Source organism: Bos indicus x Bos taurus, chromosome 25 (assembly GCF_003369695.1).
Source record: "Bos indicus x Bos taurus breed Angus x Brahman F1 hybrid chromosome 25, Bos_hybrid_MaternalHap_v2.0, whole genome shotgun sequence".
NCBI lineage: Eukaryota > Metazoa > Chordata > Mammalia > Artiodactyla > Bovidae > Bos > Bos indicus x Bos taurus.
The window spans coordinates 15,843,328-15,858,402 of NC_040100.1; the positions used below are offsets into that span (position 1 = coordinate 15,843,328).

At 48.9% G+C, this 15,075-nt stretch overlaps 1 protein-coding gene across 1 annotated transcript in view; it reads right to left on the bottom strand.

Annotated features, from left to right (window-relative positions):
* Positions 1 to 15,075, bottom strand: part of ITGAL (integrin subunit alpha L) — a 49,536-nt gene that overhangs the window by 3,718 nt on the left and 30,743 nt on the right. Inside the window, exons 16-27 of the mRNA XM_027527379.1 lie at positions 13,330 to 13,490; positions 13,089 to 13,240; positions 10,342 to 10,431; positions 7,352 to 7,408; positions 7,184 to 7,257; positions 6,523 to 6,664; positions 4,290 to 4,400; positions 3,809 to 3,888; positions 3,617 to 3,703; positions 2,024 to 2,099; positions 386 to 496; positions 81 to 137 (exon numbers count right to left, since the gene is read on the bottom strand). Of these exons, the coding sequence (XP_027383180.1) occupies positions 81 to 137; positions 386 to 496; positions 2,024 to 2,099; positions 3,617 to 3,703; positions 3,809 to 3,888; positions 4,290 to 4,400; positions 6,523 to 6,664; positions 7,184 to 7,257; positions 7,352 to 7,408; positions 10,342 to 10,431; positions 13,089 to 13,240; positions 13,330 to 13,490 (1,198 nt within the window). The remainder of the gene's footprint in view (positions 1 to 80; positions 138 to 385; positions 497 to 2,023; positions 2,100 to 3,616; positions 3,704 to 3,808; positions 3,889 to 4,289; positions 4,401 to 6,522; positions 6,665 to 7,183; positions 7,258 to 7,351; positions 7,409 to 10,341; positions 10,432 to 13,088; positions 13,241 to 13,329; positions 13,491 to 15,075) is intronic.

Here is a 15,075-nt window from a genome sequence, read left to right on the forward strand (position 1 = left end):
AAAGCAGAGGGTCAGGGAGGTCTCTTCCCACCTGCCCCCTGCCCAGCCCCTGCCTCAGTTGCTGAGGTCACGGCCGGTACCTCAGCCTCATCAGATGGACTCTCCAGATTTCTGGGGCTGCAGTTGACTGGAGGCTCCTGGGAAGGAGGAGTCAGGGTCTTCAGTTAGTCCAGAGCTGAGAGGATGCTGGCCCCTTGAGCCCAGACCCATCCATCATTCCTCCCCACCTCTCCGATACCACCTTGTCTCCCAGTTCTCCCCTCCTTGGTTCTTGGCAGGTTCAATCAGTCTCACTACCATCTCTACCCATCTGTCACCCCTCATTCCCCGTCAGGAGCTCCCCTTCACAGACCTGGGTGCCCTTCCCTCCTCTGGGCCAACTCACCATCTGTATGCTCCACTTGTGGGTGATGAGCCCCTCGCTGTGCACCCGTGGTACCCTAACCAAGGCCTCCAGTGGGGGCATGTTGTCATAGTTAGAAGGCTGGATCCTCACCTGGTACAGAGGACAAGGGGCTGCAGAGCCCTGAATGCCACCCCAACTGTCACCCCAGATCCAATCCTCCTTGGCTGGGGCCCAAGGAGCCCCCTCTTCATTAGGCAGCGGGCCATGGTCATTCACACCATTACAGCTTGGGTTCTTCTCTGCTTCCTCCATATGGCCTACCCTTGCCCATCCTGCAAGATACTGCTCAGACATCATCCCTGAAGGTCTGGCTGACTCCCCCACAGCACTTTTGTTCTCTAGCAAGATAGTAAACCATCTGTTTGTGTGTGTGTGTGTGTGTGTGTGTGTGTGTGTGTATCCCCCCTAGACTGTGAGCTGTGTGAGGGCAGGAGCCGGGGATCTTTTCACATGCACTTCGTATAGCCATGACACAGTACTCAGCATATAACCAGCCTCGCAAGAGTTATTTTCTGAATGAGTGAAAGAGGAAGGACATTTAACAAGGACGGATGCAAAAATTATTTGCACAATGCAGGTTGGCAAAGACATTTTGGCAAGTGCACTGGATTGATTTAAGAAACACTTCCTGGGAGTTCACAGGTGGCTTAGTGTTTAGGATTCCAGGCTTTCACTGCTGTGGCCCAAGTTCAATCCCTGGTTGGGGAACTGAGATCGTGCAAGCAGTGCCTTGAGGCAAAAACAAAAACAAGCAAACAAACAAAAACCTAGGTTCTCTCTGAAAGACATGAATTGGATTCCGTACCTGAGAACACAATTAGCAGATCAAATGTCTACATAATTGAATCTTAAAATAAATGGGAATTTTCTATTTCAAAAAACCAAAAAAGCAATACAACATTGGAAATCAATTATGCACGAGTGCATGCTAAGTTTTGCAACCCTATGGACCATAGGCTGCCAGGCTCCTCTGTCCATGGGATTCTCCAGGTGAGAATACTGGAGTGGGTTGCCATGCCCTCCTCTAGGGGATCTTCCCAACCCAGGGATCTAACCTGCATCTCTTATGTCTTCTGCATTGGCAGGTGGGTTCTTTACCACTAGTGCCACCTGGGAAGCACATATCAATCATACTTCAGTAAAATAAATACAAAAATCACAAATCAGTGACTTCCCTGGTGGTTCAGTGGTTAAGACTTCGCCTTCCAGTGTAAGGCGTGCAGGTTGATCCCAAGTCAGGGAGTTAAGATCCCACATGCCTCAGGGCCAAAAAGCCAAAACAAAAAAACAGAAGCCATATAGTCACAAATTCAATAAAGACTAAAAATGGTCCACATCAAGAAAATTTTTTAAATATAAAAACAAAACTCAAAAAATTAGGTTCTTTCTTAGAGTACTTGGGTTCTAGAGTTCTGTGATTCCAGAAACAATTTATCCAGGGGTGGAAAGGAGCCGATGAGTATGCTGCCACTGGGAGCATTTCAGGAAAGGATCACAGAAGGTGGAGGGCTGGGGTCCTTTAGGGACAGGATCTAGTTGGTCTCTGCTGCATACTTAGTTCTTGGGATGGGGCTGCGCCTGGCACTTCTAAGGACTCTTTCACATTGAGGTTCATACCTGGTAAATGTGCTTGACATGGTGGATCTTGGGACTCTTGGGGGTGAAACTGATATACAGCGTGGAGTTTTCCTGGCTGTGGAGAGAGAGGAGCAGCTGGAGACGATGGAGAAGACAGCAAACCAGTCACTTGGGGGGCCCCGGGCAGGGGAAGCCTTGGAGTTGCCAGCCACTGTTCTAGAAATGGTGCAGGCTCGGTCTCACATCATCCCGACACTGCTCTGCTGTTGCCCTTTGGAAATTCAGGCTCATGGAAGGGGTTGGTCTTACTCAGAGTCCTGCAGTGGGGGACCAGGGCAGGATCACAGAGGGGTGGCCTTTGGAGCTGTGTTCTCCCCACTAGACGCCACCTCGCTGGGGCCTCCGTTGTCCTCTGGACCCCACTGCTCATCTCCTAGAGAACTACACCAGCCTCTGGACCACTCCCCACTCCATCCTTCTAATGAGCTCCCTAATCTTGTCATGCATTTCCTTTGAATCCATCAGTGGTTCCCTGGTGCCCACAATGAGTTAGGTCCAGTGTTCCACCACAGCCAGACCTGCTTGTTTCCTGGTCTGCCTGCTGACTGCTCCCGCTCACACCTACCACCTCCGGGCCTGCCCACTCCTTGCTCCCCGGATCGGCCCCACTGTTTGCTGCCTCCGTGTTGCCCCCTCCACTTGTCTCTCTGATAACCACGGATGCCTTCCTTCCTGGCCCATATCTGAACCACTTCCACCCCTATCCTCCAGACCCCAGTTCAAGCCCCTGTTCCCCACCAACCCTTCCTTCCAAGTTTCCTCCAGTCCACATCATCTTTCCTGACTCTGATTCCATATCACGCCTCAGACAACATCATTGTGTGTGGCGTTTATGTTCAAAAGCACCAGGGACACCAGATCAGACACCATCCTCGTCCTTATCTCACTCAGACTTAAAAATGCCACTTCCCTTCTCTGGCCTCCTCCCCTTTTGGTAAATGAGAAAATCCAAGAAGTGAGCCCTATGGGTCCTTCCTACCACAACATTCTGAGACTCATTTCCTCTGCATGTACATGAGTTTGGGCTCTCCTACCTGATCATAAAGTCTCAGTGGGCAAGGGTCATGGTGAAAACTTTTCTATGTCTTCTAGCTCTGCTGGCTCCAGGGAAGAGGGAATCTAACACAGCTGGAAGTAGTAAAGAGCTTGGCTGGGGTTTGAAGTCAGACAGACTCAAGTTCAGATCCTGGGGTCAGTACTTCGTAGTTGTCCACTCTGGGCAAGTTCCTCCCTTCTCTGGGCCTCATGGTTCATAAGTAAATGGGACAAAGGCAAATGGCTGCCCCACGAGGTACTGAAAGCTCCCGGGAAAGTCCCCAGCTGTGCATTGCAGCCGGAAAGAAGGTGACAGACACCGGTTCAGTAAGTTTCCATCTGACTCAGACTCAGAACTTTCCGCGGGCCTTCGCTCTACTGAGTACTGAAATCTGCTGGGCTTGTGGCTGGAATCAGTTCTTATCACCCCTGGGCCTCTAGGGGGTGGGAGGAGGGGCAGCCCTGGGAGGAAGGCTGGGGCCGTGGGTGGGGAGGCGGAGGCGGGAGGAGAAGGCGGGGTGGCCGCTCAGGACTCACTCCTTGGTGAGGACGTTGATGGGGTACATGACAGGGATGCTGGTGGTGGCCGAGTTGTCCTCCAGGAGGCTTGAGTCCTCATTGTTGCTGCAGGGGGCAGGATAGAAGGCAGTGTTAGGAGACGGCTTGGCCAGGACCGTGAGACAGTCTGAGGCCAAGGGCGGGTGGAGACGCGGGTGGGGATCTGCTCACCAGCTCACATTGGCCTGCAGCTCGATAAAATCCCCCCAGGAGCCTTTCTGCAGCGTATTAAACATCACCTGGATATCAACCTGGCAGGAGAGGAGAGGGGTATGAAGGAGGGGGCCTGGGCCTCAGGGGACTGCCTTGGCCCCTCACAGCCCCATGGGCCCACTGCCATAGTCATAGGAACCTCCCTGGGCTGGGTACTTCATCCCCACTGTAGAGATGAGGATACCGAGGTTCCGAGTGATTAAGTCGTGTATGTGCGGTCACAGTACATATGACCCAACCCTGGGTTTCTCCGATTCCAAAGTCCAGCTTCTCGAACATGACACAGGACACCTCTGCACACACTCTCTTAGGGGTAGGGGGTGGGGTACACCTGGCCTTGTCAATCACCTTCCCTTTCCCCAGAGCCAGGAGCTCCCTCCCTCCCTTCCTGAGCTTACAGCCCCTGGCCGCTGGGCTCCTGGGGGCTGGTGGCACTCACCATGCTGTCTTCTCCGAAGATGGGAGAGCTCACATTGCAGGAGAGGGCCCTGCTGTGCACTACGGCCTCCTCAGGGAGCTCCTCGCAGCCCACAGGTACATGGCTGTGGGGCTGGGGGTGAGACGTGAAAGAAGGAGCTTTTTAGTGGGCAAAGCTAAGGGTTCCCCAAAGGCCACTAACCTCTCAGGGCCCACCTCCTCCATGCCAGGGCACGTGTAGAGAACGATGGGGCCAAAGAATCAGGGATTCAGTACAAAGATATTCACTGTAATGACTTCCCTCGTGGTCCAGCATTTAAGAATCCTCCTGCCAATGCTGGAAACGTGGGTTCGATCCCTGGTCCGGGAAGATCCCACTTGCAGGGGAGCAAACAAAGCCTGTGCGCTGCAACTACCGAGCTGGTGCTCTAGAACCCACGCCTCAACTCCTGAAGCCTGTGCTCCCTAGAGCCTGGGCTCCCCAACAAGAGAAGTCACTGCAATAAGAAGCCCGAGCACCGCAACTAGAGAGTAGCCCCTGCTTGCCGCAACTAGAGGGAGTCCACACACAGCAATGAAGATCCAGTGCAGCCAAATAAATAAAGTTTTAAAAAGATGTTCATCTATGTATGACTGAGTCATTGGCTATACCCCAATACAAAATAAAAAGTTTAAAGTTTGGGGAAAAAAATAAAGGCACAGGAATATTAAAAACGATGTTCACTGCAATACTATTTTTCCTAGGCAAAAACTGGAAGCGATCCAACAAGCCAAAGAGAGGAATGGCTCAGTGAATTGAGGTACAATCACAGGGGAGTTAAAACGCTGCTACATCCACACATTCAGCAACCATTTCCAAAATGCACTTGATCCTGGGCTAAGCTGAACAAAACCCTTTATCTTCAGGACTGTCTGGAAGGGACAGATTTCAGCTTAGATTGAGAAGAAAGTTAGACAGGAAATAAGGGTTCAGGCAAGTTGAGTGACTTTCCCACAGTCTCATAATTAGGTAACCTTGACAGGAATCTGGTAGGAACTTGAACACAGGTCTGTTTAACTCCAGATCTCAAGTTTTTAATCACTCTACGATGTGTCCCTTAAGGAAGCACTCAGAACTTCTATAGTGGTCCAATGGTTAGGAACCTTTCTGCCAATGCAGGGGACACGGGTTCCAACCCTGGTCCAGGAAGATTCCACATGTGAAGAAGAAACTAAGCCCGTGCACCACAACTGCTGCGGCCCTCATGCCCTGGAGCCAGTGCTCCGCAACAAGAGAAGCCACCGCAATGAGAAGCCTGCACACTGCCATGAAGAGGAGTGCCTGCTCACCGCAACCAGAGAAAAACCCGTGCGCACAAAGACCCAATGCAGCTATTAAACAAATAAATAACAATTTTCAAAAAGAAGCAGTGAATGTTGCTGTATAAGAATAACTCAAGGGTCCATCAACAGATGAACAGATCAGCAAGATGTGCTATATCCTTGTGATAAAATATTAGCCTTAAACAGGAATGACATTCATACACTATCCCAGGGATGAACCTCAAAAACATTAAGCAAAGGCGAAGAACATTATGCTAAGTGATACAAAACACAAAAGGACAAATATTGTATGACTCAAGGTATACAAAATACCTAAAGATGGCCAATTCATTGAGACAGAAAATAGATTAAAGGTTACCAGTGGCAGAGAGTGGGGAATGGGAGTTATTGCTTGTGGGTACGGAATTTTTTTTGAGATGATGGAAAACTTTTTCAGATAGATAGTGGGGATGGTTGCATGAACTGTGAGTGTACTTTTTTCTTGTTGTACACCCTCCACTTATACAGTGCTTTCTGTCAATTATATCTCAATAAAACTGGAATTAAAAAAAAAAAAAAACCCAGGCCATTCCTCGAAAACATGTTGGTCACCTTTAGGAGGAAGGTGGCTCCATCTCCTGGAATCTGTATACTTTTTGGTCCCCAGGTCCTTAAGCCTCTGTCACACTCTCTATCTCATGCGACCTTCTCTCTAATCCCATGACATGCCCAGCTTCACCTCTTGTTGGCAAATCTGAGGCCCACAGAGCATGAACCTTGTATCTTAGGTCTCACAGTTCATTTGTGGCCATCAGGCTGAGAACCCAGACGTGGTCTGAAGACTTCACCCACATCTTCAGGCTGTCCTGGCTGCCTGGGGCTCCAGGAGGCAGCAGATGCTGCAGGACTAGCCGGGCGCCTGGTCTGTGGGCAGGCCCTGCCCTCTCACTCACCTTGAGGATCTCCACTTTGCGGAATGAGAGTCCCTGGGGGAAGCTCAGGGTGACCTGGACCCAGTAAGCATCTTCTGCTGTGTTCCTCAGTGTCAGCCTCACAGAGAGGCTGGCAGAGGGGGTCAGACGCAGGATTTTGGATCTGAGGGGAAATCAGGGCAAAGTTATGGGAGTCCATGAAAGAAATAGGATCAGAGGTGGAGGCTTTCAGAACTGAGGGATCCGATAGGCCAGAAAAAAGAAACATAGCAAAATATGCTCCTATGCACAGGCTTTAAGTTTTGCCATCTCCTCTATGCCTGATAGGAGGGCTGCAATGAACCAGCATTTCTCAGAGGAGGAATCTAAGGCCCAGATGACAAATAAGAGTCAGTGTCCATGGGGGTCTTCTGACCGTCACTTCATACAAATACTACTTCTTTTCTTTTAAAAAATACTTATATATTTATTTATTTTTGGCTGCATCAGGTCTTGGTTGTGGAATGCTGGCTTAGTTGCCCTGAGGCATGAGAGATCTTAGTTCCCTGACCAGGGACTGAACCCGGATTCTTAACCACTGGACCACCAGGGAAATCCACCCTGTGTTCCTTCTATAACCAGGAGCTGCCTCGGGAAAACATTGGGTGGAACAGGAGGGCCAGGCAGTGGAAGCCTTACAGACCTCATGTCGGAGAAGGCCAGCTTCAGGTCTGCCTCACAATTCTTGTCCTCTCCGCAGTTCTTCTCAAAAGGAATCTGAAAGGCCAAGAAGAAAGGACCTGGAGGCTCAGGTCCCCACACCCAGGAGGGCTGGCCCCCGCCTCTCTGTCTGCCCCTCTGCCCCTCTTACCTCCTTGGTCTCCAAGTGTGGTGAGGGTTTCAGGATGGGCGGGATGTCCCTGTCCAGCTGAGCATGGAGGAGTGGGAGACAGGGAAGGTGGTTGAGGCAGCAGAACTGACAGAGGAGAGCTGCGGCGGCTCAGAGCCGGGGCTCAGCTGGGGCGGGGGGTGTGGTTGCATCCCTCCCAGGAGCCAAAGCCTTCCCAGTGTGGGCCCCAACCTCCCAACTCAGCCTGAGGCCGTCTGTGCCACCCTCCTCTGGAGGCAGCTCCTTGAGGGAGGCTCAGCACGTGTGCCCACTTCCCATCCTGGCCAGGAGATCTGGGCCTTGACCATGCACTCCCCTAGCTTCCCCCAGCCCAACTTCTCTGCTTGCAGGAACACCTGGCTGCACAGCATCTAGGCTCTTCTGCTGGGGAATAGCTCTTCCTGTGGTTCTTTTCTGTGAGTCCCACTTCCCTTCTAGAATAGCTCTCCAGCTCTTATCAGATCAAGGCCAGTTTTTTCAATGTTTCTAGAATTTCTGCTCGGGACCAGACTCCCACGTGCATGCGTGCTCAATCACTTCAGTCTTATCCGACTCTCTGCAACCCTATGAACTGAAGCCCTCCAAGCTCCTCTGTCCACGGGATTCTCCAGGCAAGAATACTGGAGTGGTTGCTATTTCGTCCTTCAAGGGATCTTCCCAACCCAGGGATCAAACCCGAGCCTCTTACATCTCCTGCATTGGCCACCTGGGAAGCCCCCAGACCCCCCCACACCAGAGAACAAAACAGACACCCTGCCCTTCCTCCCAATCTGGTGAGAGAAAGGGCCAGGCACCCTCAAGCGTGAGGGTGGGACAAGTACAGGATGTGTTTAGAGGGTCTAGAAGGGGACTCTCCCATGCCTGGAGATGAGGGAAGCTTCCTGAAGGGACGGCATCACAACTGAAATATTATAAAGGATGAGGAGGAGGGAGCCAGGTGAAGAGGATGGAGAGAGAGTAAGAAAGAACAATTTACACCGAGACCAAGGCAACAGAGACTGCCCGTGTAAGGTGTAAGGAGCAGAGAGGTCCTCAGACGGCTGGGGTGCCACCTGTCAGGAGGTGTCCAGATGCAGGGTCCAGATTCCCCCTGGCCTTGCAATTCATATTAGGCAGTGGAGGGTAATGGGGTCACAGAAATATTTTATGGGTGATCATCTGTATGTTCTAGAGAAGACTCCAGCCTCCTCGACTTCCGAGCCACCTGCCAAGCAGCCTCTGACTCTTCCTTAAAGGCAGGGATCCTGGCATTCTGTGCTGAGAGCTTTCGCCTACCCTCAACATTCACACACAAATTATTCCCACCACCCACCAGAAACTACAGTTGGTCCCCAAAGGGGCATCGAGGGCCTCTGTCTTGCTCAGTTGTCCTGACAGAAGCTAAGCCCACCTTCCCACTGTCTCCAAAATTAAAACCATGCCTCTCCTCCCCACAAAGTCCACTCATTCTGGGAGATCCAGAACCAGTGACAGTTCCCCCAGGAAGCCTTTTTGACAACTGTGACCTCAGGTCTCTTTTTAACCCTGAGTTGCCGCCCCACACAGTTTGCCTTTTTTTTTTTAAACTAGTACCTGTGGGAGAAACTGCTGGTTGTCCCTATACATCCTGAGTGCGTGGCAGGTTGGGGAGTGGGGCACTGGCAAAAACCACAAGAGAGTCGCCATGCTTAGCAGTCACCATGCTCCAGCTCTGAAGGGGCCTCACAATGCTGGGACTCACTTCAGAGAACAGACAGTCCCAGAGTAAGACAGAACCTGCTTGTGCCGGGGAAAAAAAAATCCAGGGGTCTTGGTTGGTGGCTCAGTGGTGAAGAATCTGCTGCCAGTGCAGGAGACAAGGGTTCGGTCCCTGGTCCGGGAAGATCCCCCAGGCTTTGGAGCAACTAAGCCACAACTATTGAGCCTATGCTCTAGAGCTTGGGAGCCACAGCTGCTGAGGCCCACGCACCTGCGCCCTGGAGCCCATGCTCTGCAGCGAGAGAAGCCACTGCAAAGAGAAGCCTGAGTACCACAGCTAGAGAGTAGCCCCCACTTGCTGCAATTGGAGCGAAGCCTGTGCAGTGGCAAAGACCCAGCACAACCATAAATAAAAAAAATAAACAGCTTTGGCTGGGTCTGTAATCAACCAAGAATATTCCTTAAAAAAAAAAAATCCTCATCTTCAGGCTTCCAGGCCCAGATTCCTTCCATCAGACCCTGCTCCCTTCCAACAGAAGCTAAACCAGTGGCTGAGTGTCAAGAATTTCAGAAGAGGAAACCAAGCTGGGCAGGGAGCATGCGATCAGGTAGACAAAGATAGACAGGGTTTTCCTCTTCTTTTCCATAACAAGGGCACCCCAGTGAGGCTCTGCAGGAACCACCTGCCCTCAGTGGAGTACCCTTTGGCAAGGCTGATCAAGGTGTCCTGTTCTTCCACAGATAAGGGATGGTCCTGGGCCTTCTGGTGTTCTTTCCCTGTAATTTGCATCTCTCAGAAATTTGCCTCCTGTTAGAAGTCTAATGGGGCTTCCCAGGTGGCCCAGGGGTAGAGAATTTGCCTGCCAATGCAAGAGACCCTGGAAGAGGAAATGGCAACCCACTTCAATATTCTGGCCTGGGAAATCCCATGGACAGAGGAGCCTGGCAGATTATACAGTCCATAGCATTGCAGAGTCAGATACAACTGAGCAAGAGAAGCCTAATGAAGTCTGAAGCTAATGCACTGAGGGACTGGGAGAAGATTCACAGAAGAGGCCATGCCCTGGGCAGTCCATCCATTATTTCTTCCTCTTGAGAGCCCCTAGAGACTCTCCCCGCTCTGGTCCCCATCTTGTCAACCCGTTTTCCAAATGTCTTTTAAGTACAAAACTCCTATAGACTCCTTCCTGCATATTTCATTTCTATTGCTTGAATCCAATATAATACAATCCTGCCAAATCGAATTTCTATTCTCCCCTGTTTATTATCAATTCCCCCAACTCATCTGTTCTTACCGCCCTTGGGTCCCTCGGTGTCCCTTCTTCCTCCCAGAGAGAGTAACTTAGGGAGACGTTGATGGGAGAGATGAGATCTTGAATGCATATCTGAGGACAATAAGAATACACCCCTTGTCACGAGTTTAACCTTCACCACACTTCCAGTGAAAGACACACCTTGTCCGTACTTTATAAATGATGGAATTTCAGCAGCTAGTTGTCTGAGAACTTACCAAGGGAATATGTTTACTACACATCGGGTGTTTGTGAAATGCCTGACTTGCTTTTCTGTCAGTGTTCATCCGTCAGCCCCAATTCCAAGGCAGATATCAGCCCTCAACCATGGTGCTTTTCCTCCTTGAGTCCTAACAGAAGCCCCCAGATCTTTGTCAAACTCGTCTAGGCAACAACTATCAAAGTTTGCACAAAGAAAAAATACTCTGGAATAACCAGAATATCGTAGGTCCTTGAGAACAGGAGTGGGTCTTAGTCTTTTTAAAAAATTAATTAATTTGGACACCTTGGGTCTTAGTCATAGCACCCAGGATCTTTAGCTGTGGCATGTAGGATCTTAGTTCCTGGACCAGGGATTGAATCTGCGTCCCCTGCATTGCAAGAGGGATTCTTTTTTTTAATTTATTTAATTGTGCACTTTATTTCTATTATTTTTAAAATTTTTTATTGAATGATAATTGCTTTACAGAATTTTGTTGTTTTCTGTCAAACCTCAACATGAATCAGCCATAGGTATACATATATCCCCCTCCCTTTTGAACCTCTCTCCCATCTCCCACACCCATCCCTCCCCTCTAGATTGGTACAGAGCCTCTGTTTGAGTTTCCTGAGCCATACAGCAAATTCCTGTTGGCTATCTATTTTATATACGGTAGTATAAGTTCCCATGTTACTCTTTCCATACATCTCACCCTGTCCTCCCCTTTCCCCTGTCCATAAGTCTATTTTCTATGTCTGTTTCTCCATTGCTTCCCCGTAAATAAATTCTTCAGTACCATTTTTCTAGATTCTGTATATATGTGTTAGAATATGATATTTATCTTTTTCTTTCTGACTCACTTCACTCTGTATAATAGGTTCTAGGTTCATCCACCTCATCAGAACTGACATGTGTTCCTTTTTGTGGCTGAGTAATATTCCACTGTGTATATGTACCACAACTTCTTTATCCATTCATCTGTCGATGGGCATCTAGGCTGCTTCCATGTTCTAGCTATTGTAAATAGTGCTGCAATAAACAATGGGATACATGTTTCTCTTTCAGGGTATATGCCTTCAACGGTGATTCTTAACCACTGGACCACGAGGGAAGTCCAGAGTCTTGGTCTTTTATGTTATTATTAATACCAGTGCCTGACACTTTCAGTTCAGTCAGTCAGTTCAGTCGCTCAGTCGTGTCCGACTCTTTGCGACCCCATGAATCGCAGCATGCCAGGCCTCCCTGTCCATCACCAACTCCCGGAGTTCACCCAGACTCACGTCCATCGAGTCAGTGATGCCATCCAGCCATCTCATCCTCTGTCGTCCCCTTCTCCTCCTGTCCCCAATCCCTCCCAGCATCAGAATCTTTTCCAATGAGTCAACTCTTCGCATGAGGTGGCCAAAGTACTGGAGTTTCAGCTTTAGCATCATTCCTTCCAAAGAAATCCCTGACACTTTGGAGACATTCACATTGTACTTAGGTAACATTTCCCCCAACTTGAAGAGGTAGGTGTCATTATCCTCTAATTATACGCAAGGAAAATGAGGTGTAAAAAGGTGACACGTTTCCCTAAGGACCAGAACTAGTGAGTGAACCCAGACCCTTCCAACTCCCAAGCCTCAAGTCTTTCCATGACGTCACAATGCCTCTTCTCTGGCTAATTTCTGTTTAAAATGTCTAAATTCTATGGTGGGGATTTGCAGTATGAGACAGACAAGCTCTGAATGAAGTAAGATTGTGAGCTGATAATTGTTGAAACCAGGAGACGGATATTTGGGATTTCATTGAACTATTTTTTCAACTTTTGTATGTCCAAAATTTCCCTTAGTAAAAAACTAAAAACAAACTTACACACCAATCTTATACTCAGTCTCTTATGAAATACTTAAGAGACCAGGATAAAATTTAGTATCAATCCTATTTCACACAGGATGGTAGTCAGCAAACTGAATTTGGATATTTTAGCAGTTATTTAAACTAATAACTTAAAAAAATTCTTTTGGGGATGGATGCTAATAATAAATGACCATGTATACCTGGAAAATAGTGACACACCACCATGCCTGAATATTCCATAGGCCTACATATTCTGTAGCCATTAAAAATAATCTGGGGATTTCTCTGGCAGTCCAGTGGTTAAGACTCTGAGCTTCCAATGCTGGGGGTAAGAGTTTGATCCCTGATTGATTGGGGAACTAAGATCCCATATGCTGCTCCGTGTGGCTTCCCCCCAAAATCAATAAATCTGAAAGCTAGGCTGCAGCATTGATATACAATATGTGAAAAGAGTATGGGAAAAACGGTAAGCATTTTACAGTTGCAGTCATGTTAAAAATGCCTGTGGACGTGGATTAAGGACTCTAAGATAGCATGCTGAAGGTATAGTTACTACTATGGTACAAAGAGGAAATGGTAGGACTGAGAGATCAAGGTGACCTGTGACCCTCGCTGGACAATGATGGAGCTGAGCCTGGCACCGGGGCTGCCTCCCGCTGCGGTCAGCTCATCCACCCCTCCCCTGCCCCAAGCAGCCTTGCCGGCTCCTTACCGGGAAGTGGAACCAGAACACAAAGCAGGACTTGACAGGGGTGACAGCTGTGTTCCCGATGAGTTTGTGTTTCCCTCCTGGGAACAAGCCCCGGCTTCGGGTCCGATGGCCATCCAGCTGCAGAGTGTAAGTGAGGTTGGCAACCAGGTGCCCTGGGCAGGGTGGAAAGGCAAGAGGTGAGTGGTGGCGGATCCTGGGGCCAGGGGCTGGGATTGGGGGCCACCTGGAGGACAGCACTGACCTTGGAAGGTGGAGATGAGAGACTTGACCTGGAAACAGACTGTGAGGTTAACGCCTTCCTTCTTCTGGTTGCTGGTGGAATAGGAGCACTCGACTTCATGCACTGGGATCTCGGCCGGGGAGAAGGACACGCTTGTGATGATGTCCACCACAGGCCGGGAGCTGCAGGGCAGGAAACAATCAACACTCTCCCTTGGCTTCAGCTGCCACCCACAATCAGACCTGGGGCTCCAGCAGAATCCAGAGGATTTCCCTTCCCTACTACAGACTTCATTGTCACTGTCTCTTTGCAACAACAATAATAATAATCATTCATTAGGGCTCCTCATAATGATAATTCATCCTACCAGCCTTCCGACATATTTTCCATACAGAAGAGTGAGTTTCTAAAGAAAGAAGTCACGGAAATCCCTGGCCTCAGTGGTTAGGGCGCCAAGCTTTCACTGCCAAGGGCCCAGGTTTGATCCCTGGTGGGGGAACTAAGATATTGTACTACTTCAGTGCCAATAATCTTGCAAGGATGCCCCATGATATTCAGAGTAAAAACCAAACTTTTCACTGTCTGTGTCATACCACCTGCCTCTCCAGTTTTACCACCTACCACACTGACCCTCTTTCAGTTCCTTATACACATCATAGTTTTTTTTTTTTAGTAATTTTTAAAATATCTTGGACCAACTTATTTATTTATTTTTACATTGTGGCCTCAAGGCATGTGGGATCTTAGTTCCCCAACCAGGAATCAAACCTGTATCCCTTGAAGTGGAAGCTTGGATTCTTAACCACTGGACCACCAGAAAAGTCTTGACATGTTATACTTTTGCCTGCCTTATAGCCTTGGCACCTCCTGGGCTTTCGACATAGAAAGCTCCTATCCCAGATTTCTGCAAGCCTGGCTCTTTCTTATCTTTCAAGTCCCAGCTCCTCAAACAGGCCTTTCTTGGCCATCCAACCTACCGTAGTTCTCCCCTGCTATTCTGTCTCACAGAACCCTGTTCATGGCCCTAGTGGCACTTACCACAATTGTAGTTACCTATTTACTTTAATTTTTTATTATACGTTCCCCCCCACCCCATACACCCTGCAGTCCATGCCTGCTTCAGTACTGAAGACAGCAGGTGCATCAAGTATTTAGCATGACGTCATTCACTAGGTGACATTACATGAGGCTTCCAGTGACTCTGAAACATGCGTCAGGCAGGAAATGCCATTACCATTTCAAAGATGACTAAAACCTTGACGTCCTGAGAAGCTAAGTGACTGGGGTAAGATGACCCAAGAAGTCAGTAACTGTCTTTGACTTGAACCCAAATTACCAGGTTCTAAAGCTATCTAATTTTCAAGAAAATTAGAGATACCAAGGGAACATTTCATGCAAAGCTGGGCTCGATAAAGGACAGAAATGGTATGGACCTAACAGAAGCAGAAGATATTAAGAAGAGGTGGCAAGAATACACAGAAGAACTGTACAAAAAAGATCTTCAGGACCCAGACAATCACGATGGTGTGATCACTCACCTAGAGCCAGACATCCTGGAATGTGAAGTCAAGTGGGCCTTAGAAAGCATCACTATGAACAAAGCTAGTGGAGGTGATGGAATTCCAGTTGAGCTATTTCAAATCCTAAAAGATGATGCTGTGAAAGTGCTGCACTCAATATGCCAGCAAATTTGGAAAACTCAGCAGTGGCCACAGGACTGGAAAAGGTCAATTTTCATTCCAATCCCAAAGAAAGGCAATGCCAAAG